This window comes from Bidens hawaiensis, unplaced genomic scaffold (assembly GCF_021521415.1).
Source record: "Bidens hawaiensis isolate Kalapana, Puna unplaced genomic scaffold, B.hawaiensis_p1.1 tig00041472_1, whole genome shotgun sequence".
Classification (NCBI taxonomy): domain Eukaryota; kingdom Viridiplantae; phylum Streptophyta; class Magnoliopsida; order Asterales; family Asteraceae; genus Bidens; species Bidens hawaiensis.
Genome location: NW_027497339.1, coordinates 1 through 26,779, shown reverse-complemented (window position 1 = coordinate 26,779; position 26,779 = coordinate 1). Strand labels below are relative to the sequence as shown.

The 26,779-nt window shown below is 35.9% G+C and overlaps 1 protein-coding gene across 1 annotated transcript; it reads left to right on the top strand.

Moving 5' to 3' along the window:
- Positions 1–3,009: 3,009 nt before the first annotated feature.
- LOC143592939 (GDSL esterase/lipase At5g45670-like) lies at positions 3,010–12,039 on the top strand. Its single transcript, XM_077072716.1, has 5 exons — positions 3,010–3,275; positions 5,332–5,456; positions 10,346–10,584; positions 10,684–10,922; positions 11,432–12,039. The coding sequence occupies exons 1-5, from the start codon at positions 3,026–3,028 to the stop codon at positions 11,716–11,718; spliced, it is 1,140 nt and encodes a 379-aa protein (XP_076928831.1). The 5' UTR covers positions 3,010–3,025; the 3' UTR covers positions 11,719–12,039.
- The last annotated feature ends 14,740 nt before the right edge of the window (positions 12,040–26,779 follow it).

Genomic DNA, 26,779 nt, shown 5'->3' with positions numbered 1-26,779 from the left:
ACGTGTCTAGATGTGGTTGATTCTAAAAAAAAGGGTGTCAGATAGATCAATTGGATATCAGTTCTAATTTGTTGGATCATATCGTTTAAAAAGCAATCATTTTGATATTAAGTTTGAAGGTCTGATAAAGGAATATTGTTGGAAAAAACTAAAAACGGTCATTTTGGTGATTTTCTCTTTTCTTTTTATGATTGATGTTAGTGTGTTACTACTTTTAAGTAAAACTTTAAGATACCAGTTGACTAGCACATGCATAATATTCGGTACATAAAAGGCACGACACACTTTGGACTCACGCTTTGTAAACCAACCACCCATACCCTACTTGCTTATACTGATGCCGATTGGGCGGGCTGCCCAAATACTCGTCGCTCAACGTCGGGCTATTGTGTATATTATGGCTCTAATCTTATCTCTTGGTCCTCCAAACGCCAACCTACCATTTAACGCTCAAGTGCTGAAGCAGAATACAAAGGCGTTGCCAACGTGGTCGTTGAAATTTGTTGGCTCCGAAACCTCTTATTAGAAGTGCACCACCCGTTATCTCATGCATCTCTTGTTTACTGTGACAATATAAGTGCTATTTACCTTTCCGGGAACCCTATCAATCACCAGCGCACCAAACATATTGAACTTGACATTCACTTTGTTAGCGAGCAAGTTCAACGAGGACAGGTTCGGATTCTACACGTTAGCTCTCCTTATCAAATAGCTGATATTTTTACAAAAGGTCTTCCACGTGCTCTATTTGAAGATTTTAGATCCAGTCTCAGCATACGTTCACCTCCAGCTTCAACTGCGGGGGTGTAAGAGACTTATATTTGTCAATTATATCACATTGTAATTAGCATTATCTTGTATTCATGGCCAGTATTTTATCTCCAAAATACAAGATTACATTTGTATTATATTAAAGTATGAATGAGGAGAAATGATTCATGGAGCCAAAAATATATCTCTTGTATATCTCTTTCAGATATGTTATATTCTTTAGTAGTTATAGTTATATGTTGAAACTTGTATAAAAATTTTCTGAATTTACATCCTAGGTATATATAGCGGCACCATGAAAATCCTAAAACTAACCCTGCGATGGTACTTGATGACCCATAGCTGGGCGAACTTGTTGGAGGCCGGAAGAAGGGGCGCCTCTTCAGCTGCTGGACAACTAACGCTACCTAATGATACCACAAATGGGGATGCATAAATTTAAAAGTGAACTAAATGCGAGTAAAGCACAAACGTGGAGGTGATGCTACAAATAATCTATGCCCTTGTTATAGTTTGGATTACGTACCGATGGTAACCACTTTCCCCAACAGATGTTACTATCGGTGAAAGTCATTAGCTATGTGGTGCAAAACTCTAAAAACCGAACTAGACATATTTTAACATGAAAAACTATTGAAACTACAATCATGCGTCAACTCACGAAACAGTCGATGTTTACCTACATGAACAGAAAGATTTGGTTCGTGTTGCATTCATTAACAAAATCTGTAGAAATGTTTATCACGTATTGAATGGCTTTCAGTTATATGGTAAGCCGAAGTTCTATTTAAAAGACTCAAAAGAAGTTAATAAGCAAATACCTTTAATTTCATAGTTTGGGAACAATACCCTATTTACCAATACCATTTATTTAATTCACAAAATGAAATTCGTTTTAAAAAATAAACTGGTTTTATGTCTAAAAATATTCCTAACTCAGTATTAATTATTTTTCATCATTTTCTCTTTTTTTAACATAGTAAATTAAGGATAGGGCACCCGGGATTACCCTCGCAAATGAATCACCGTTCCGTCTGAGGTAAACAGAGCATGGTTATCTAACCTACTCCCCAGGAGGAAACCCACAATTTTCAAAACCCTCTATCTCAACCCATAACAAATTACTCTGAGTGCAACTCGAACCCGACCACAACCTTTTAAAAGGAAAAGTAGCGGGATGACTGCCGGAACGATTGACTTTGTCCCTCATTTTCTCATTTGATGTATCATGTGTGTAACTTGATTTTTAAAACTTTTATGAATGCTTTTTTCGATGTTATTTGTGAACTAAACTAGCTAAAAGAATCTCATTAACAACAATTAGGGCTGTGAACAAACCAAATGAACATGAATAAAACCTTGTTCATGTTCATTTTTTAAGAAAATAATGTGTTTACGAACGGTTTACGAACACCTACTGAACGAGATTTTATATTCATGTTCGTTCATTAAGGAAATGAATGTGTTCATAAACAGTTCATGAACACAAACAAACACAAATAAAATCAGCTGAGCCTAGATTTTGAGATTGATGTATTCATTAATGTAAATAATGTGAAAGGAAATAGAAACAATGAAAAAATGATGTGATAATACGGTTTCCTATTTTATGTTGGGGGTAATAATTAAAGAACATAAAATGTTTAGATACTATAAATAAATGTACAAAAAATCTTTCATAAACAATATATACAAATGAACATGAACGAATGTTCATGAACACATTATAGAACGTTCACGAACACAAAATGGGGGCTCTGTTCGTGTTCGTTTGTTTAACTAATCGAATGAAATTTGTTGTTCATGTTCGTTCATTATTAAACAAACGAACATAGATGAACTTTCCATCAAACGATTCACAACCTGTTCTCTGAACGTTTGTTCATTTACGGCCTAAAACAATCCATATTGCTAATATAACCAAATATTTAAATGTACTTGTTTCAAATTCTTTACATAGAGAGTACTGAAGAAACATTTAACTTTTACGATGCAAATAAATTGCTAAAAGTTTAGGAAAATTACAATCAACAGTCGAAATATGATATGATAATTAACTAGTTACTGGTCGTAAATGATATCACGACGACAAGTCAGTTGTAAATAGATAATTGCAACCGAGTTCGCTATCACATATATATTTAGTTATCACCTAATAATTTTCTTAAACTTTGCCCAACTCTTTTACCAACATGCTGTCTGTTTAAATTATCTTGCAATTCACTTGATCATCCCGTTCTTTATACAAACAAATATGGCTAGAGATTTTGGCTTATTAATCTCGATCAGTGGCTTAATAGTGCTATTGCACTTTCGTAATTTTGTACATTCTGGTAAACCACAAGTCCCATGTTACTTTATATTTGGAGACTCTCATTTTGATAGTGGTAATACCAACGAACTTAAGACTGCGTGGAAAGCTAATTATCCACCTTATGGGATCGATTTTCCAAAAGGTCACACCGGCAGGTTCACCAATGGTCGAACTGTTGCTGATGTCATAGGTATGTTTCTTTTAGATTTACTTGGTTTTATGCATTATGTATAGTGTTTTTAATTGTCGTTTTAAAAAGAGCGGCGGCACCGGCGCGACACGAATTCAGTTGATATCGATCAATTAATTTCATCAACACACCGGCACTAAACCTAGAATATGAATTTATGAACACAGAAAGCAATATCAACATACATTTGTATGAATTCGATTGGTATCGGTTAGATTCATATATGTACCGGTACTAAACCCAAAAAATAAATTAATAAACGCTGATGATAGTAGTGATATTCGTATAACTTATTATACAAAACAATAACATATTTAAAACAATATTTATTCGATCGGTAAAAGAGACGTTACAGCGACAAGTCAATGTTAATTTAATTAGAATTAGTTATACGGAGCAAAATCCAAATGAATTATTTTGTCAAACTATCATATTTAAAAAAAAACAAAAAGCATACTTTAAAAAAATTAATAAAAAATATAAAATATGAATTGTGTCACCGACAATACATTTTGAAGTACAACTATTCACAGCAAATTTCCACACTTAGCAAAGCTCTTAATGGAGTTTTGAGGAGAGTGAGATGTGACCAATCACATTTTTATTTTAAAGGATAAAGAGCCTATTTATACCTTAACTAAATATAAAACGCATTTATGAAAGGTATTCTATTATTAGTTTACTCGAGTAGTGAAAAGCAAGCGTAGTCATGCATTAGTTCATAAGTAAAAAATTATAAATATCGTCAATAATTTTGATTTTTTTACAACAAACGATCCCTAATATATTTGTGAACTTTTCAAAATTTCTGATTTACCTTTTTATTAAATTAAAAGTATGGTCCCTAATTTGTTATTTAATATTTTTACGAACACTAGAAATTTATTTACACATATTAAGGTTGTAAGACCAGATTTTCAAAGTAAATTTATCTTTATTTATATATTACTAGCTTTTGAGTCCATATATTACACAAGATTTGTTAAATGATAAAAAATAAGGTATGCTATTTGAAATAAATGAATAAAATTAAAGGTAAAAAAGAAATGAAATATATTTTATAAACAATAAGAGTCTGAAATCTCAAATTTATAAATTTGATAAAATCTTTTTATATACAATATTTGTTGTTTTATCACAAGTATTTTAATCCTCATCCAATATAAACAAATTTAGATTATTTCTGCTGTTACCCTAAATAATGCAATGCATAATGTTCATGAGAAAAAAAAATTGGAAATCAAAGGAACAAAACAATGTTAAAAGAAGATTGTTCTTTACTAATTTCTACTTGTTTTTCGTATTTCTAATTATTTGATCTTTAATCAATATTTTAATTTCAATTTCGTGACTATTTTATAACCTAATTGCCAAAATTGTTTAGCCCCATGACCAATTGAAAGCTAGTATGAATGAAATGAAATATTAGAATATTAGAATGGTAAATTGACTATTTTATAACCTAATAGCCAAAATGATTTTAAGCCATAACCCATGGATAACATGGATTAAGAAAAATAGAGATTAGAAATTAAAATTTAAGGTGGTTATGACACATCATCATCATCATTATTTTATTTATTAGTTAAGTAAGATAACCCATAGATAGCATTGATTAAGGAGAATAGAGATTAGAAAATTATGGATTAGCTCGGTACCGTGCCGGTACCGAATGGTACCGGTACCGAAAATACTGATCCCAAAAATCACAAAATCTTGGTACCAGTACCGAAATATTCGGTTCGGTACCGGGACGGTACCGATACCGGTATTGAAGGTAAAAATTCGGGAAATACCGGTATCGTACTGTACCATACCGGTACTGGTACCGGTATCGTATTGATCCAGAAACTCAAAACTTTGGTACCGATTCGAGGTACCAAATTGGTAGGTTCGGTATCGGTACTGAATTGCTCATCCCTATTAGAAATTAAGATTTAATGTAATTATGATACATCATAATTATTATTTTTGTTTATTAGTAGAGTAAGAAATAAAATAAGATTCAATTTATCTTTATTTGCATTAAAAGTATGGCCCCTTTGTGTGATTTCAGGCCAACTTCTTGGCTTTGATGAGTTTATTCCAACATATGCTACGGCAACCGACGACCAGATTAGCAAAGGGGTAAACTATGCTAGTGGTGGAGCTGGTATACTTGGCAAAACTGGAGTTCATAATGTAATCACCATTTGTGACAACATTGGTACTTGTTATTTTAAATATTTTTTTATTTCAGTTGAACACAATTTGTGAATACATCTTACATCTCGCAAATTGATCACCAATTAATCATGGTTAATCCCGATTAATTGTTGGTTCCTACCTTACTGTCCGACTAGCGATCGATTACTATTAGACTGGTTATAAGTAGTCATGGCAATATATATGCATGCATAAGATTTTTCAACTTGTTACCACCACATTCATTCACAACATTTTCTTTTAATTTTCTTCTAACAAATATTATGATGTCAAGCTTTCAAATTTAATTAATTAGAAATTTCAAAAGAATCACATTTGGGCTACTAATTCAATGTCCAACACAAGCCCAGGGGGACTCCGATCGATTTCATTCGAATTCTATTTAAACTCGAATTTCTAAAGTAAATCGAATTCAAATTTCTAATTTGAATCCATCTTTTTAAGCGGGTCGTGAATTTGGAATTGTGAATCGAGTTACCAAATCTAAGTCGAATCATAATCAAAATCAAATGAATGTTAAAAAAAAATCAAAATCTGCATAATTCAATTTGATTATTAATTTGAATATTCGAAATTTAATACGTCGAACACCTAACTTCTTGAGTGAATAACATTTTTTTAGCATTTTAAAAAACTCTTTATTCGTTAAGAGAACGTTTCTTAGATATTTGTAGATGAATTAAACAACGATAACTAAAAAGCTTAAGGTTTGAAAGAAATTACCACATAATTAAATATATAGATCTATAGAGGTTCATGCGGGTACATTGCATCCAATTATTGACCATCCATAAAAATTATTATAACTAGTCTTCTGTTTAGAGCATTCCCATCCCAACCATCAAAACACCCACTATCTTTATAATTTAAAAAAAATCATCCAATTACTCACTCCATCCTATCCCCTATTCATATTCTTCATCTTTAAATAATGAAAATATTGTACAGTAACTTTTCATATATGAAAAGCTACTGTAGCACACTCTATCTCAATTCTCAACTGCTATCATACTTTCACCCGCCTCATCACTTCTTCTCCCGCTCATCTTTCTAGGGTTCATCGGCCTTTCTAAGTAAACCAAAGGCAATTGATTCTCTCTGAAGCAAAATCGTCAGCCCTCTTTACCATCTCCATTCCCTCTGAAGCAAATAAAATACCAAAATCAAAGAGTCCCGATTCGAATCGAAGCAATTGGTGCCCTTGTGTTCACAGATACAAGCTGCAATAGGTACACCTCTCTCTATTTATCGCTCAATTTCATTATATATATTATAGGATTCCAACTATCTTCATGTAATTTACCCTCACCCTTGTATACACTAGCAAGTTGAAGCCTTTATGCTGCAGATATTATTATTTTCGCTCATAAACATTAAATACACAAAATAGATTAATGCCCAAATTAGGTAAGATCAAATAAGTACCTGCATTGATTTCATTCATTGCTATACGCACAGAGGGGTCAGGTATAATGTCCACTATTAGAATGTGCTTTATCATGTATCCATATTCTCCTATCACCTGATATATTAGGGACACAATTGTAATTTCATAAGGTTCTAAACCATAAATATATTACTAATACAATATAGTAATATACCTTCTTAAGTTCCTTCAATACTGTTTTTGCAACTTCATCTTTCTGTTCAAAGAGTTAATCCAAGGTCATTCTTGGAACTTGTGCAAGTACAACTGGGACGAAAGCCATCTTTAAAAGAATAAGATTTTTATTAAAGATTTTACAATTTTGGACAAAAAATGTGATATTTACCATAAAAAACATAAGCTTGAATTTGTTCAGCAGGGTTCTGCTACTCGTAGAATGCATCATCGGCACTTTGCTTGATTACTCGATACTGAATTGATGAAATTATTTGCACAAACACATTGACCTGCAAATAAAAAAATTGTTTAAATCTTTTAAGTTAATAGACTAAAACACATGGTTCATTGTGAATGTATACTACAATCTTCAACATTTATGGAACGAAGATGATAATGAAAAAACGATCATGATAAATGATTAATTTGATTAACTGCGTGTAGGGGTGCAAACGAACCGTACCACCCAAGCTCGAGCTTCAGTAAGTGAAAACGAGCCGAGCTCAAGCTTGGTCGTTTACACCAATGATGTAGCAATAAAAAGGCCTAAAGTTTTAATAATTGACGATCAAGATTTTAAATTTGCTCATCGCCCTAACCCTAAGAGCATTCCCATTCCATCCATTGAAAACGAATAGTTTATAATAGCTTCCATATTATAAATTACTTGAATACATTATTATATTATTAATGCTTTTATAATGCTTCTCTATGTAACTGCACATTGTTTGACTGGTTAAAGGTAAACTGTTGTCATTCTGCTGCTCTTATAACTGCGCTTTGTCAGTCTTATGACGGCTGGGTTGTCATTTGTGGCAGTTTACCCATGAATTGGGTATAATTGCAAGGAGAAACAAAAAGTGGCATGCAGATAGGTCTAGCAATTGCCAACAATCCAACATTTATAACGCCGAGAAAAACTGAAGCGACTCGTGAAATTACTTAATCATTTCATTACAGAATGTGTAGCGTTATTATAATTCCAGTTTCATGGCAAAAACTTGCATGATCAGCAGCTTATTTGTTCATTTTTTGTTTGTGAATTACAAATAAAAAGCAATATAGTTGTTGCAACATATTTCATCTTTGGCGTTGATAAAACTCGTATATATTTTGACAGGTTGAGTTAATTCCATATTTGATCACATGCCTCGTACATTCTTTCGCAAATTGTTAACATACATATCTTCTGAAGATGATAGTGATGTTGATCTTAACGAAGATGGCGAAGGACAATGTATTCGCAAGCGTCGTAGGTTTATTCGGCGTAATCATATTCAGGGACATCAGCGTCTATATCGCGATTATTTTGCAGAAAATCCCATATATCCTGCAGATCTATTTCGACGAAGATTTCGTATGCGTCGTCCTTTATTTCTCCGTATTCTAAATGAGGTAGTGACTCACAAGCCATACTTTGTCCAAAGAAGAGATAATGTCGGAAGACTCGGTTTATCTTCTATGCAAAAGATAACTGCAGCACTTAGAATGATGGCATATGGGGTTACCATAGATTTTATGGACGAATACATAAGCATTGGTGAGAGCACCGCAATGGAGAGCCTCAAAAAATTCTGTGAGACGATAGTAAATATCTTTTCAACTGAATATCTACGTTCACCAAACACCAATGATATTACTCGATTGCTTGCTGTTGCGGATCAACGGGGATTCCCTGGAATGCTCGGAAGCATCGACTGCATGCATTGGAAGTGGAAAAATTGTCCCACAGCTTGGAAAGGTATATACTCTGGCCACATTCGTGAACCTACTATTATTTCAGAGGCGGTTGCCTCATATGATCTCTAGATATGGCATGCATTTTTTGGCATGCCCGGTTCCACATAACTACATTAACGTGCTAGAGAGGTCTTTCATTTTCACGGAACTTGCGCAAGGGCGTGCTCCTCCAGTCAATTACACAGTTAATGGCAATGACTATACTATGGGGTATTACCTTGCAGATGGCATTTATCCTAAGTGGCAAACTTTTGTAAAGACGATTCCAACACCAAGAGGGAACAAGCACAAACATTTTGCAAAAGCACAAGAATCTATAAGAAAAGATGTCGAGCGAGCATTTGGAGTACTTCAACAACGATTTGCAATCATTCGAGACCTTCACGAATGTTCAAAGTGAGTGTGCTAACAAATATAATGAAAGCATGTGTTATTCTTCATAATATGATCATTGAAGATGAACGTGATGAATCTTAATATGGAGTATGATCAACTTGATGATGATCCCCCTGAATTGTCGCGCACTCATACATGTGAGTTTATGGACTTCATTGAACGTCATCTTCGTATTAGAGATAACTCGGCTCATCATCAACTTCAAGAAGATCTAGTTGAACATCAATGGCTACTCTATTCTCAACAATAAACGATATCGCGTTATATTTTATTATTTCGTGAATGTTATTGGTTTGAGTTAGAAGCATGCTATGTGATGATCATTAGAATTGTTTATGTAAGAACATAACTTATTAGCTCAACTTTTGTTTTAATTTGCATCTATTTGGGTCATTTGCTTGTAATGTGTTAGGAGTGTGCAACGGATACGACCCGGCCCGACCAACAATTTATTGCTTTTGTTAATCTTTTGTTTGACTGATTAATGCTTTTGTAATGCTTCTCTAGATGTTCAATAGTCAAACTTGTTTTTCCTTTTTTTTATCGTTAAAACATAGTCAGTTGCCATTTTCACTTGTATATAACTTCCATATTTTTTTGTCAGTCATATAGTGTATAAATGGAAATTCAGACTACTATAAATTATAAATAGATAGGTTATATCATTTTAAATCCATATATTGATTATAATGTTTGGTTAAGAATACTTCACGAGTTTGAGCCGAGTTTTGGTTCGTTTAATGTTTAATTCGATTTTTCTAAATATTTAGAAACTTTTTAAAAGAAGAATATAATATGACAAAATAGCAAGTAGTTAATATTGTAAGTGAGTAGAAAGAGAAAAATTAATAAAAAAATAATATAGAGATAGATTTAGAGGATAGGATGTGAGGTGTTTTCTAAAATGAAAGGTAAATTTTAAAAAGTAGTGATTTTTTGTTAAATTATAGGAATAAAGATGATGGAGGGGATAAGAATGCTCTTAAACCATTAAAGATACATGACACATAACACATAGCCTTATAGTGATCATATAAGAGTTTATACAAATTAAATACCTTTTCTTGATCTTTTAAATATATGGGATACATGACTAAAAATTTACGTAGCATTTTAAAAGCCACAGGGTGAACGAGCGAGCTTGTATCAGCAAATGGTTCATCACAATTTAACAGTTGCACGCATTTCACGCGTACAAAAGGACACGGCATTTCTAAAGGAATGCATTTATGTGATAAATATTGGTACCAACGATTACACTAACAACTTCCATTCATTTGAAGATCATTATGACGCACCACATATATATGCGCCCAATGGTTACGTAGATGTCCTTATGCAACAATACACTCGACAACTAAAGGTATGCAGCTTGCTACTTATAGACTCATATTTTCTTTATGCTATCAAAATTAAGGTATACACTTTTGTTCGTTTTTAAGTTACTTTCGGTGTAAGACAAACTTTGTATAACTTGGGAGGCCGGAAGGTTGCTTTGTTCGGTTTGATTCAATTAGGTTGCACCCCGTTTATAATCGAAAGGTTTAGACCAAGTCCCTGGTACCCATGTGAAACTATGGTCGATGATTCCGTATATATATTCAACGAAAGGCTCAAATTTCTTGTCGAGGGATTCAACAAAGATAAACCGGATGTGAAATTCACTTACATAAACACAACAAACATTTTTGATCGGAAAGGAGGTAAACTATAAGGGATTATGATGCTTAAAAGCAATAATATATATTTATTTGAAAAACAATCGACATATCAAAAAAAAAAACACCTTTTATAGAAGTATGAATTTTTTTTAACTAAAAGTTGTCAAACTAGCCATTTTGACTATTATTTAACAAAACGACCCTTAACTTTTTTTTATTTACTTAATATTATTTAATTGACTTTCTTTTTCTAATTTAAAAAATTATATCAGTTGAAAATATCTCGCACCATGCTGGAATTTGTTGTGTTAGATGAAAATCTGTCGTATGTTGAATTTGTAGCTACAATTTGATCCAATCTACTAAACGTATTGAAATCTTTTGCGTTAAATGACACATATCACGTCCCACATGAAATGTAGGTTTTAAAAAAACTAAGACTATCATGTTAATTATTTCGGTCAAAATGGTTGTTTCGGTATCACACTAACCACAATGAAAACTAGTTATGTTGGCTACAATCTCAAATTTGCCTATGTGCTTCTGCGTAGCTGCCCCCGCGCCGCCTCCTGCCGCCTCGCCAATCCGTACTACGACTCCAGCATATACGAAATTGTTCGCTCGTCCTTGTTGTCCAATATACGATGAATGGCAATGCGCTAAGAACTCGGTTCCTTGCCCTAATCGGAAAAAGACGTCTACTTACTTTGATTCAGTCCACCTCACTGAATTTTCCAATATTGCTATAGGAAATAGAGCGTATAAAGCTCAAATGTCCACGGATGCTTACCCATATGATATACAACATTTGACTGAAGCAGTGAAAAAGACTACCTGATAAAGTTGTGAAGAAATATGAGCATAAGAAAGTGGTAGTATGTATTTTTGTTTATGTTTAAAATGCTGGAAGCCTGTTGGGTATTTCAATATCCATTGAATTTGCTATATATTTCAATAACGTGTTAGTAATATCGAAACTTTATATATAAAAGGTTAAGACTTTTATCACGATTTATGGCTACTAGCTAGGAAGTGGCTAGCTATTTTGTGACGTGTAAAACCAATAAAAGTCGTTCACTAGTGGCTCTTTAAGGGAGATGAACTTATAACGGATATTAGTGATCATACATTATGTCCTAGAATGCAGAATAGAGGTTAGAGGCTGTCGTATCGATATAGAATTCCGTCGATAATCGCCAAACCCTCTTGATGTAATTCCGTAGCAAAAGAAAAGGAGGTTTTTGTTTTTTTTTTTAACAAACTCAATAAATAAAAACTAAATAATAATATAATAATACTAAATTAAAATTAAAAATTAAAGTTAAAATGAAAAAATTTAAAAAAAACAATTAAACATAAGCAACTTAAATTAACCAAAATAAAACTATTATTCGTCGTAGTTGTCTTCGGCCTCGTCTTCATCCTCGTTTGCATATTTGGTAATTATCTTTGCTTTTTTTTCCCCTCCAAAAAAGCCCTCGTGGCCGGATCTAGACGTGATAGATCCTATGCGAAGAACTTCAAATCCTTATCTTGTCGCCGCTCTAATTGAATTTTTTTTTTCTTTCATCATGCATCATTTTGTATTCTGCATGCATTATTTTTCTTTCTTCGTGCGTTCTTGTGTTTTCATCTAGTCTTTTTTTACGTTTACAATCCCCAATTAGTTTAAGCTCCAAGTTGTCAAAGCGCGAGCTCACTTAGGAACTCATCGAGGATGTCGTTCTAGACGAACATCCTCCACCTCTCACTGCCGCCTTAGCTTTATCTCTTCTTACCGGGCGTGGTAACTCATCCGGTTCATCAAAATCAAACTCGGGATCATAGTTGTTTAAGTTTAATTGACAACGAGCATCCGATGTGGCTTGAGACGCTAATTGATTGGCCGAAGTAGACGTCGTCTTTGACCGTTTGAACGGTTGCGATGACGGGCGCTCACTTTGGTGAGCTCGTGCATTATCTCCAAGCGTCTAACATATTGAAATTTCCTTTGTATTTGCAATGCGGTCGTAACAGTCGGCGAAGTTGGTTATTTTTTTTTCGCATTGTCTTCCTTTTGCTGTAGACGGAATCGTCCTTGCGGTATTCACCTCGACTCATTGTAGCAAAGAACTTAGCACCTATACTCTCCCAAAACTTAGGAGTATGTTTACCGTCACTTTCGATAAAAAAAACATAGAATTAGTCAAAAAAAAAAATAAAACATGAAATACATAAATATATTTTATTTTTTATCATTTACCCTCAACTGAGTCTTCATGTGAGTTAATCCACGCACGTGCCAACGTAATCTCCTCATCCGTTTTCTACTTTAATCTTTCGCCTTTTTCCTTGTTTGTTTGACCTGCAAGTTCTTTTATGACTTCGTTTACTTTATTATGTGGTAGGAGCTACTTGCGGTTCCGGTACTTGAGTTTCGGGCATTTGGGGTTTCGGGGATTTGGGTTTCGGGAACTTGCGAAGACATAAATGGCATTGTCGGTCGATATAACATATCGGTGAACAGTTGCATGGTGAGTGGCATTACGGATCACTAACCTTGTTGGTTGGCAAAAAAAAAAAGAGTTAGTAGAGTCATTGTTTTTTGCAAGCAAACTACTCCACCACAATTGAGATGGACCCACGGGTTCTGGTTTGGGTTTGGGTTCGGGTTCGGGTTTGAGCTCGGATATAGGTTCGAGTTTGAGTTCGGGTTTGAGCACGGGTTCATGGTTGTAGAAAGTTGAGAAATTGATTGTATCTTAAAGAGAATTGAGAGCGCTTTAAGATAAAATGGAGTGTTGAATAAAAATGAGGTTGTTTGTTTAAATAGGTTAAAATGTTTTTCTATTTAATATTACCATTGGAATGGGAGAGGCCCATCAGCATTCCCTATGCCGCCCATATTAGCCATAACCCCCCCCCCCCGGTCGGCAGCCCTTTACCGCCCCTCGGCGGTGTTCCCATAATACTCCGCCCCAATCCACCCGTAGCGAGGAGTCTAATATTGACATTATAAATTGCTACGGTCCCAATTGTGTTCCAACCACGGTGAGTTCTAGCTGCTCAATTTCAGCTTGATAATGTGAACTCGAATGGAGCCAAGCTTTTTGGTTTAAAATTTGAGATGAACTCGAGTCAGCCATGGCGTGACAAGAATTGGTATAGTCCTTTTAGAAAACCATATTGGACATGAGATAGGTAAAATAATGGAATTAATGCTCAAAGTCTTACATATATCACTAGCTTTTAAACCCACGTATTATACGGGATCTGTTAAATAATAAAAATAACTAACGTACTTTTTTTTTAAGAAATGAATAATAAAAATAACTTATAACAAATAGTAAGAAGTCTATAATCTCAAATTTAGAAATTATAATGAGATGAATCATTACAAGTTTACAACAATATACAACATTGGTTAAAATTGTTTTGACTCATTACCCATGGATAACTATAATGAATGAGATGAGAGATAAGAAAATTAAAAGGGAAATTATAGCCTACCTGTTAAAATTGTTTTGACCCATGTGTTGGGTTTTAACAAGATTATCAAGTGATAAAATCCCTATTTTACCAAAAACGCAGCGGAAATAAGTTTTAAATCTTGTTAATAAGGTATGTATAAAACCAATTTTACACATGCAAAACCCAAGCACGGATCCAAATACGAAATACATACTATCTAACACATGCATGTCACTATAAGTACATGCATGTTAAAGCTACCTTTCAAATCCAAGGAAGAGGAAGGAGATGATGATGAAGAAGGCAAGAACTTGAATATGAAGCTCCTCAAGCTAGCATACCCCAAGCTTTCCAACAAACACCACTTGTAGCTAGGATTTGGCAACACTTGTATCTTCTCCTTGGTTCCTTTTCTCGGCCGTCCAAGAGAAAGAAGAGAGGGAGAAATGTGCAGAGGATTTTTCCTCTAGTCTTGTGTTCTTACTCTTGACCCTCCAAGAGAGAAAGAAGAAGAGAGAAAATGAATCCCTTTTGTTACTTGTGTTGTTGTGTGTGTTAGAGAGAAAATGAAAGGAAAGAATTGTCATAAAAGTGCACCACCCAAGTCCCCCAATAACCTTCCTTGCATGTCTCAACTCACAAGATAATAATAATAAAATAATCCAATCAAGAAAGAATAGAGGGGGGGGGGGGGGGGGGGAGGTGGCCCCTTCCTTTCTCATTTTTATTATTATTGTTATTTTTATAACATTCCATTTATGTTATAAAACATATAGGTGACATGCTTGGTAATTTGGTTTACTTATTGTTATTTAACCAACTTAATTAACACTATGTAAAGTTCTCTCTAATATAAATCATCCATATGATTTATTTACTACACATGTACATTGTATTTAGAAACCCCTTTCTAAATAACTCAAGTATTAATATTCATTTGTTATGATCATATCATATGTAAACAAATATTGTTGGTGTTTGTCTAGCTTGTTATTGGGTATGACCCGACTTGGATCATGACGTACTAGCCACATCAATACAAATATGTGTCTTGGGCATAACGAGTCTATAAGGCCCCGTTCCCGGTAACCCTACTTTGGTGTTGGATTTACTCATAAACACAATTTCTAAAATCAGAGTTAATTAAAACTTTCGCGGAATAATTTAAAATTTCATACATCACATTACAAAACATTCATTCTTGTCTTAATGTACAAATTGTCTTTTCATAAGTAATTAATTAAAACAGTCATAACACTTCATCATGGATGCCAGTCTCTTCAGTCCATGCCCCGTGTCCCTCCTTAAGCCAGCTGCCTCAACCTATTTGCCTGCGTGCATACTAAAAGTCAGCTACGCTGAGTGAGTTCTAGTTAATCATTTAACATACAATACTTTCATACCCTTGCTCATACGCATCCGAAGATACGTGTTTATACCTTATTTACTCTTACTTTTTTCATACAAACTTTATATACATGCACACGCGCTTACATACTTTCTTCCATAAGGCCTTGTAATTTAACATAGGCGATTCTATATCTACCATCACAGATATTATTAGGGTCTGGTCCCTTCTGTCTCAGATATTATCAGGGTCTGGTCCCTTCTGTCTCAGATATTATTAGGGTCTGGTCCCTTTGTCTCTAATAACCATACCTGTCACGTCACTCGATCATACATTCATTTTCATTCATGCATACTTTACATATCTTCTGATCATGGATATACGTATATGTACATATTCATTCGTATAAACATTCCATAATAACATTCAATACTTAGTCATACATATGACATATTCATTCATAGAAACATTCCATAATAACATTCAATACTTAGTCATACATATGACATACACATATCATACACTTACCACTTAAGTTAAGTGTATTAACAACTATCACAAAGGAGTATGCACACAGCCCCAAAAACATAACGGATACAGGGGCTAGAAACTCACCTGAAGTCGGTTTCTCTCTCCGTTAATAGTTATGCCTTTCTTTATCTGTGCACGGCTAACTGTATAACGCATTTACAAGTGTCAAATATCCATTACTACTACTTCTTATATCTAAGTCAATGACACCCTCAACTAACGGGGGACCGGGGGCAGCGCCCCTGGTACCGGGTCTAGGGGCGGCAGACCCTAGCAGGGTCCAAGGGGCAGCGACCCTGGCTGGGTTGAGCTGACCTGGTCAGCTCGAAAAAATTTTATTTTCATTAACAGTCCTTTAACAAAAATGCATCAGAAAATGAATTTTATAAAATTTCGCATGGAAGAATTTCGCTTCGCATGCATGGAATTTCGCTTCGCATGGAAACGTTTCACTTCGGATGGGAGCGTTTCGCTTCGCATGGAACCGTTTCGCTTCGCATGGGAGCGTTTCGCTTCGCATGGCTGAGCGAAGCGAAATGCCTGTTTCGCTTCTCAAGGCTGAACGAAGCGAAATGCCTTCCTTTCTTCGTTTTTACCATTTTAAAGCTATTTTTCTTTGTGGCTCTTCCTCAGGACCCGATTTTACCCTTTTTAAGGGTTTTGGGTTGCACCAACTTTGTATACTTGCGTTTTATAAGGCCCGAACATCACATTGTTACCATATAACATTCTCGTGGGGTTTTAACTTATCAAGTTCATGTTTTTCTTCCATCATATACCCCGATCTATCCTTCTATCGGTTTGCATGTCGATTATAACCATAAAACTTAACCATTTAAACCGAAACCTACCTTTTGCTTTGGGTTCGAGTTCAGATCCGGACCATACGTAGATCTGGACGTGATTCATGTTGCTTGACGATGTTAAACACGAGATTCCACCATTCTTTTGCTCGGATTGGATCCGGGTGTTTGAGAGAAGAAGTGTGTGTGTGTTTTTAGTGTGTGGGGAGGAGAACCAAATGGTGAAATGGTGGGTGGGTTTGGTTTATATAGTGGGGTATGGGTCCCACCACCCACTCTCCATTCCCATTTCAAATCTTTATCCAAACATTTAACACACGACTAACTTAACGACACACAGTTAATAACAAAACTTTCCGTAATTTATTATTTAACAAAAAGTTGGATGTTACAGAGTCCAACAATCTCCCACTTGCACAAGATACATAGAAGATTGATGAAAGTAGCAAATACCGCCTAACTACGGTTTACTACCCCTAATACGCATGACGAAGCGCCATTCAATAACATCATCCCCTTCAAGTCCCTTACTTGAAATGATTTAGGTACATCTATCATTTATCCTTGTGCCACAGATGTCATGTCAAATCTAGAGACACAGAGTGATCATTCTCTGTTGATTTAACTTTCAGGCCTTAGACATCTCACTCTCAATGAATAAGAGGGACAAATCCCCTCTTGACTACATACGTCTCTCACAATCACCTTGTACCAGACCTGATCTTAGCCTTATGTACTGTCATGTTTCAGAGCAGCGAAGAACTAAGTCAAAGTATAATACCTAGTGAATATCAAGACCCAATATGTATATCAGGTCGGAGGATACTATGATATTCGCCTTTACTCAAATTTACTTATGATCAATCATAAGGATTCCATGTAGTAACATTTGAGAGCGGGTCAGTCCAATATTTATAACCCATAAATATCTATGAATCTTGGCAGAAACCTTTGCTCTATATTCATATCCCATGAATATCCACCAATCCTAGTTCATAATAGTCTTACCTTCATATTTGTTCCTACAAATATGAGCGACTACGGACATTTAGAATAAGTAACTTATTCACGGATTTAAACATGCTAAAATGGAACATAACTCAAAATGTCATAATCATAAACCATAATCATATGAATGAGTCAAAATAACAATTGTTCCGATATCCAAATACAAAATTTCGATCATATCCAATCACTAGAATACCGAAGTCCTAAGGCACAAGTATGACCCTCATGCTTTGGCCTTTCAAGAAGCTTCGTGAGTGGATCCGCAATGTTTTGATCAGTGTGAACTTTGCGAATACATATCTTTCCCTTTTCAACTTCATCCCTTATGTAGTTGAACCTCCGCTCAATGTGCCTTGTCTTTTGATGTGCACGAGGTTCCTTGATTTGTGCAATTGCACCCTCGTTGTCACAAAAGATCTCTAGAGGGTCCTGAATGGTACGGACTACCCCTAAGTCGGCAATGAATTTTCTTATCCACGCAGCTTCTTGAGCTGCCAATGAGGCGGTGATGTATTCCGATTCCGTGGTGGATAAGGCTACCACGTCTTGTTTTGAGCTCTTCCAAGAGATTGCCCCACCATTCATAACGAAAACATATCCCGATTGTGATCTAGAATTATCTCGATCGGTTTGGAAACTCGCATCCGTGTAACCCTTTACCACGAGTTCCTCCTCACCCGAACCGTATATTAGAAACATATCCTTAGTCCTTCTAAGGTATTTCAATATACTCTTGACCGCCATCCAATGGCTACTTCCGGATTATGTTGGAATCTACTTGTCATGCTTAAAGCGCATGACACATCCGGTCTAGTGCATACCATTGCATACATGATGGATCCAATAGCTGATGCGTATGGGATTCCATTCATTTTCCCTTGCTCATCCTTTGAGCTTGGACATTGAGACCTACTCAATATCGTTCCTCTTTGAATAGGTATCAAACCTTTCTTAGAGTTCTCCATCTTGAACCTCTTCAAGATTTTATCAATGTATGCACTTTAGTTTAAACCTATCAACCGCCTTGATCTATCCCTATAGATCTTTATTCCCAAAATATAGGCGGCTTCACCAAGATCCTTGATAGAAAAACAACTTCCAAGCCATGCTCTTACCCCTTCCATGGTTGGAATGTCATTCCCAAATAGTAGTATGTCATCAACATACAATACTAAGAAGTTAATGATGCTCCCACTAGCTTTCTTATACACACAAGCTTCATCACCATTCTTGATGAACCCAAATTTCTTAACTTCTTCATCAAATCGGTGATTCCAACTTCTAGATGCTTGTTTCAATCCATAGATTGATTTCTTTAACTTGCATACTTTATTAGGATGTTGTGAATCGAAAAAACCTTCGGGTTAAACCATATAGACATCTTCCTTAAGATGCCCATTTAGGAAAGCGGTTTTGACATCCATTTGCCTTATCTCATAGTCATAATGTGCGGCTATGGCAAACAATATCCTAATAGACTTTAGCATTGCTACGGGAGAAAAAGTTTCATCATAGTCAACCCCTTGAGTTTGAGTGAAACCTTTTGCTAAAAGTCTTGCTTTATAAGTATCCAAGTTTTCATGCATATCGGTTTTCTTCTTGAAAACCCACTTACTTCCAACCGGTTTGGAATTAAGAGGTGGTACAACCAAATCCCATACTTGGTTGTCATGCATGGATTGCATCTCTACGTTCATGGCCTCAAGCCATTTGTCACAATCGGATTGTGACATTGCATCATGGTATGTGGTGGGTTCATCCGAATCTACCACATAGCACCCATCCATGAAAAATCCATATCTTTTGGGTGGATGACTAATTCTACCGGATTTGCGAACGTTTTGTGTCTTGATCATTATCAACAACCTCTTGTTGAGTGCTAGTTTCAACCAAACATGTATCGGCATGTGGTTCTCGATCCTCCTCGAGTTCCACCGTTCTACTAGTACCTTCCATAAGGAACTTAGTTTCCACGAACTCGGCCTTTCGAGCAACAAATACCTTTTGCTTGGTTGGGTTGTAGAAATAATATCCCATAGAGTCCTTGGGATATCCTACAAAGATACACTTAGTGGATCGACTTTAAAGTTTGTTTTAGGTGTTGTTCTTGACATAAGCCTCACAACCCCATACCTTTAAATATGACAATGATGGAACCCTTCCATTCCATATTTCATATGGTGTTTTGTCCACTTTCTTGGTTGGGGCCATATTTAGAATACGGGCCGCGGAGAGCAAAGCGAAACCCCAAAATGATAGTGGCATTGTGCTTCTAGCCATCATAGATCGAACCATATCCAATAGAGTTCGATTCCTCCTTTCGGACACACCATTATGTTGTGGTGTTCCGGGTGGAGTAAGTTGTGAGATGATCCCACAACTCCTAAGATGATCTTGGAAAGCATCACTTAGGTATTCACCTCCTCTATCCGAACGAAGTACTTTAATGGTTTTATCGAGTTGATTTTGTACTTCATTTTGGAAGACTTTGAACATTTCAAAGGCTTCATCTTTGTGTCTTAACAAGTACACATACCCATAACGATTATCTTCGTCGATAAAGGTAATGAAGTATCTTTCACCATTCCTTGTCATTGTCTTAAAAGGACCACATACATCCGAATTTATGATACCCAATAAGTCTTTTGCCCCTTCATTTGTTCCACTAAAGGGGTCCTCGGTCATCTTCCCAAGTAAACAAGACTCACACTTATCAAATGAATCATCTTTACTTGATTCCAAAAGACCATTCTTTTGAAGTGTATGTATGCGGTCTTTGTTTATGTGACCAAGGCGACAATGCTGATAAGTCTTACTCAAATCCATTTGAGTTTCTTGGTGCTTGATTGGTACAACATGTTATCATAGGATGTGTTATCATGAACTAATTCATAAATGCCATTAGACGGCATTGCTTTAAAATAAAAGACATTATTCATGAAAACACAAATTCCATTATCCATAACTTAAAATCATAACCATATTGTCTTAACAAAGAAACGGAGATAATGTTCCTAGTCAAATTAGGAGCATACAAAACATCTTTCAAAATAACTTCCAAACCATTTGGAAGCTTCAATGTATAGTCTCCTCGGGCTTCAACAACAACCTTTGCTCCGTTGCCCATGAAGAGACTAATATCTCCTTTCTTAAATCCTTTATTTCCCTTGAACTCCAGCAATGAATTGCAAATATGAGTTCCACATCCGTATCCAATACCCATGTGTTAGAGGAAATAAGATTAAGATCAATATGAATCATGAAAGTTGTACCCGAGGTTTGCCCCGCATCCCTCTTAGCTTTCAACTCTTTGAGACAGGTTGGACAATTCCTCATCCAATGCCCAATCTCCCCACATCCAAAGCACGGATCCTCCGAGCTAACCTTTAGCTTCTTTGGTTTGGGTGGTTCCACTTTAGTCTTTCCCTTGAACTTGCCCTTGACTTGTCCCTTACCTTTGGCAACCTTTGCCTTGGGTTCCGGGTGATGCCTTTTCTTATTGCCTCCCTCATTGATCGTGAGAACGGGTAAAACCTTTTTACCCATTCCCGTCTCGGCTGTTTTGAGCATTGCATGAAGCTCACCAATGCTCTTGTCTCACCTATTCATGTTATAATTCATAAAAAATGTCTCAAACTTTTTAGTTAGGCCATTTAGGATCAAATCTGTGGCTAACTCGTTTGAGACGCGACAATTAAGGCGCTCGAGATGATCAATATGGCTTTTCATCTTAAGTACATAAGATGAGACCGATTGGGTTTCTTCCATACGACATGCATGAAGCGCTCAAACCGTTTCGAAGCGTTCCACCCTAGTTTGTGTAAGGAACATTTCCTTAAGTTGGGTGATCATGTCATATGCCCCATGAAGTTCAAAATCCTTTTGAATCTCGGGAATCATAGTTGCCAACATGAGGCAAGAAACTTGCACCGAATCCTCATTGTGCTTAACCCAATTGTTATGGTCTTCGGCATCGTCAATGCTAGGTTCATCGGGAATTGGATCTTCTAATACATAGTATTTCTTTTCTTGCTTGAGAACGATTCTCAAGTTTCGATACCAATCCATAAAGTTGGTATAGTTTAGACGATCCTTGTCGAGAATGGATCTTAGTGATAGGTTGTTAACGGGTGGAATAATAACGTTAGGTGGATTATTGATTGCGACCATCTACAAACATAACAAAGCTCAATTTTAGTATTTTCGATATCAATTATTTTAATTGTTAATACCCTTTGACAATTAATGATTAAAATCTAGAACCCAACGTTACATTCAAATAGTAGTTAGGTGACCTTTATCCCACTATTTAAATTAACAAGGTAGTCAACGTTTGACGATTGCAACTTCTAATTTTATGGGGTCGGTTAAGCATCTCATGCTTAGTCGGCATGTTTATTCCATCAACACCATTGTACGCCATGCTTCGGTGACCCTATTCACATGGTTTCCAATTTAAGTCGTCCTACTTACACACACATGTGAGTTCACACATACAAGTGGTTAGGTGACCTTTATCCCACAAATATGGCAAACCCACCTCAACTCACAAGTTTCCTCTAATGCGGTTAGGTGACCTTTATCCCACACCGAGTTCCCAAGTGATTCGAGTATCGTATAAAAGGATGGTGTTCAACTTATTTTATAAAAGGGATTTTTAGTTTTCTAAATTCTAGATTGGAAAATTTTTTATGTACATTTCATTTGCATGCATTCAAATGTACGGTACTTAGATGAGAAACCCATTTTCAAAGTTCCTATTAATAAAACCCATTTTTATTATGAAATCATTAGCCTTTAATAAAACCCATTTTTATTACCTAATGATTTCTAAGGAACCAATTTTATGATAGTTGATTTTTAGTTGTTTTAGCAAACCACATTGCAATAACACAAACAAAAACAAATCAACCATGCAAGCATAAAATATACACAACCACAAGTTCATAACCATAGCCTCCTAATGTTGACCACACTTGTTGACCGAAGACAAGTGTGTCAAAAGGTCTCTCCTAAGGGACTCAAAAGGATATGAGCTTGTGTCGGTGAACTCCCACTTGATCCCGCATCCAAGTGCTCCAAGTGTTTACCCCCCGTGTTGTGGTCTCCATCCATTTTATTTGGGCTCTCTTCCTTTGCATCTTCTTTTACAAAAATATATGCTAATATAATTTTCTCTAGTAAAAGAAATACATCTAATCTACTTATTATTACAAACCAATTGAAATGAATAAATAGATTACACAACCCGAATTTACAACCATATCGAATGAATAAATAACACAACACAAACATTCAACCAAACACAAGGCCATGGCTAGGTTATGAACATCTATTACACATTCAAATATGTAATAACACAATGACCCAAAAATGGTTCCCCTTTCCCTTAAACTTTTGGCCAAACTTGACAAAACCGAAAGTTCCGGGTTTTGTCCAAACAACACAATCAATCATCCAAATGACTTAGTTTTTCAAGACATGCATGTAAAGTATAACCTTGAAAAACCATGGGGTAACCAAAACCCCCAAAATTTTCGGCCATATGGTAAACCCCACCATAAACCCGAAAATTTTTTAGGTCTAATGAAGCATGCATCCGTATAAGCGGCTCTTGATGCCATTGTTGGGTTTTAACAATATTATCAAAGTGATAAAATCCCTATTTTACCAAAAACACAGCGGAAATAAGTTTTAAATCTTGTTAATAAGGTATGTATAAAACCAATTTTACACATGCAAAACCCAAGCCCGGATCAAAATACGAAATCCATACTATCTAACACATGCATGTCACTATAAGTACATGCATGTTAAAGCTACCTTTCAAATCCAAGGAAGAGGAAGGAGATGATGATGAAGAAGGCAAGAACTTGAATATGAAGCTCCTCAAACTAGCATACCCCAAGTTTTCCAACAAACATCACTTGTAGCTAGGATTTGGCAACACTTGTATCTTCTCCTTGGTTTCTTTTTTCGGCCGTCCAAGAGAAAGAAGAGAGGAGAAATGTGCAGAGGATTTTTCCTCTGGTCTTGTGTTCTTACTCTTAACCCTCCAAGAGAGAAAGAAGAAAAGAGAAAATGAATCCCTTTTGTTACTTGTTTTGTTGTGTGTGTTAGAGAGAAAATGAAAGGAAAGAATGGTCATAAAAGTGCACCACCCAAGTCCCCCAATAACCTTCCTTGCATGTCTCCACTTACAGGATAATAATAATAAAATAATCCAATCAAGAAAGAAGGGGGGGGCTTACTGTCACACCCCGACTAGCACAATGCGGAAGCGTAAAACGGGAATGTAACAGACACCTCTGGTATCAACACATTGTTTATAAAGAAACATTACAAACTAATTTACAATATATTACATTTCTTTGTTCTATCATTGTTTACAGTCTAGGTGGTACAAACAAAACTAATTCGTTAACTAAACGTTCTTACTACTAACACCCTTGCTTCTATTCACATAGCATCGACCACACACTTCAGGCAAGTAACATATCACCAAATTACTCCGAGTTAGGTACACCTGAAAAGCAGTTTAAAACGGGTCAACTACTAGAGTTGGTGAGTTTCACGAGTTTCAAGAAAACAGTAATGAGTATTCACAAGTTAACACTTGTAATCATGAAATAAGTATGTATGTATGTAAATGATGTAATTATGCTAAGCTACAGTGAAGCCTTGACTGTAAGTGCTGCGTGCATCCATTTCCCACGCTCAATCAACCACTGTGGCCCCTTTCCGCCCACAACATGCACCGGTAGCTATGTCTAACACTATATAGCCTATTTGTATAAATATAGTCATGTGCAAACGGCGCTATGTGACACGGCAATCAGGCCGATTCTGTTTGGGTTTGTCAAACCAATAGTACTATTCACAAGCCACCGGCTCGAAGTTAATCACTGTGATCGTGGGGACTTTCGTGTGTTAGCACTTAGATAATTCACATCAATACATGTTTCAGGTATGTATATGTAATCAAACTTGCTTTTCACCCCAAAAATTCGTAAAACAGTTTAAAAGTGGGATCATACAACTCACGGTTTAGTAGATAATCAGTACTGTATCAGCTCGTGGTTTGTTCGGATCCGCTATCAGTATTTCCTATAATCAATGTTATAATAATATTAATATTTTAATATTATTATAATCTCAATACTAATCTGGGCTGTATAACTAATTTGGGTGTAGATGGAACGCCCTGTAAGGCCCCGAACCCGGTGACCCTACTTTAGCGTCGGATTTACTCATAAACACAGTTCTAAATATCAGAGTTAATTAAAAACTTTACGCGGAATATAAAACTTTCATAAAACATTACATATCAATTCATATCATGTCTTAAAACATTCCTCTTGTCTTTCAAAATCAAAACATAACTTATAAAACATATCAGATCTTCAGATGCCAGGCTTTAGTCTTCTGCCATGTGTCCTCCACTCAAGCCAGCTGTCTCATCCTACTCACCTGCGTACATACTAAAAGTCAGCTACGCTGAGTGAGTTCTAGTTAATCATACAATACCATACAATACCTTATTAGATACATACGTACTTAACCTCATAACTTTCTTTCTTACACACATAAGTACTCATACCTTCATTCTTACTTACATACTTTCTTTCTTACTTACATACTTTCTTTACATTCATAATCATACGTTTTAAAGAGCCTTTCGCCCTATAACCTCACAGATATTATAAGGGTCTGGTCCCTAACATCACAGATATTATAAGGGTCTGGTCCCTAACATCACAGATATTATGAGGGTCTGGTCCCTATCCTCACAGATATTATAAGGGTCTGGTCCCTAACATCACAGATATTATAAGGGTCTGGTCCCTAACATCACAGATATTATGAGGGTCTGGTCCCTATCCTCACAGATATTGTAAGGGTCTGGTCCCTAACATCACAGATATTATAAGGGTCTGGTCCCTAACATCACAGATATTATAAGGTCTGGTCCCTTGTTTTCGAATATTAGTAGGGTTCGATTCCCTCTTCGTTACCATACAACCATACATCATACCTCGAGTATTATTAGGGCTCGGTACCCTTTTCGTAACCATACAACCATACAACCGTCATTTCCTTCTTTTATTAACTTTATTACGTTCCATACACACATAAACATACATATCATACTTACCATATTTATAACGTTACAACCTGACAGTACGTGCAATATCCGAAGATCGTTCACGTACCATCAAGCAATCATTCTTACATATCACATATATCACATATGGCATACACTTATCACTTAGGATAAATGTATTAACAACACATCAAGTATGCACACAGCCCCGAAAACATAACAAGGAATGGGGCTAGAAACTCACCTGAACTCCGCTTCTTTTTCTGATAGCTGTAAATCCCTTCCTTAACTGAGCTCGGTTGACTGTACAAGTTACACGTATCAATACTCGTCTGATTTAATCTGGTGGCCTGGTATTTACTTTAACTTATCGCTTTTAATTTATTTCCTAAACGAACTTCACTTCAGGCGAAGTTAAACCTTAGGCGAACTTGGCTTCAGGCGAAGTTATCCTTAGGCGAACTTGGCTTCAGGCGAAGTTAAACCTTAGGCGAACTTGGCTTCAGGCGAAGTTATCCTTAGGCGAACTTGGCTTCAGGCGAAGTTAACCTTAGGCGAACTTGGCTTCAGGCGAAGTTAAACCTTAGGCGAACTTGGCTTCAGGCGAAGTTATCCTTAGGCGAACTTGGCTTCAGGCGAAGTTAAACCTTAGGCG

Coding starts and splice junctions, on each gene's coding strand:
- LOC143592939 (XM_077072716.1), top strand. CDS start 3,026: ATGGCTAGAGATTTTGGCTTATTAATCTCGATCAGTGGCTTAATAGTG. Junction 3,276..5,331: donor AACTGTTGCTGATGTCATAG/GTATGTTTCTTT, acceptor GTGTGATTTCAG/GCCAACTTCTTGGCTTTGAT. Junction 10,923..11,431: donor CATTTTTGATCGGAAAGGAG/GTAAACTATAAG, acceptor GCTTCTGCGTAG/CTGCCCCCGCGCCGCCTCCT.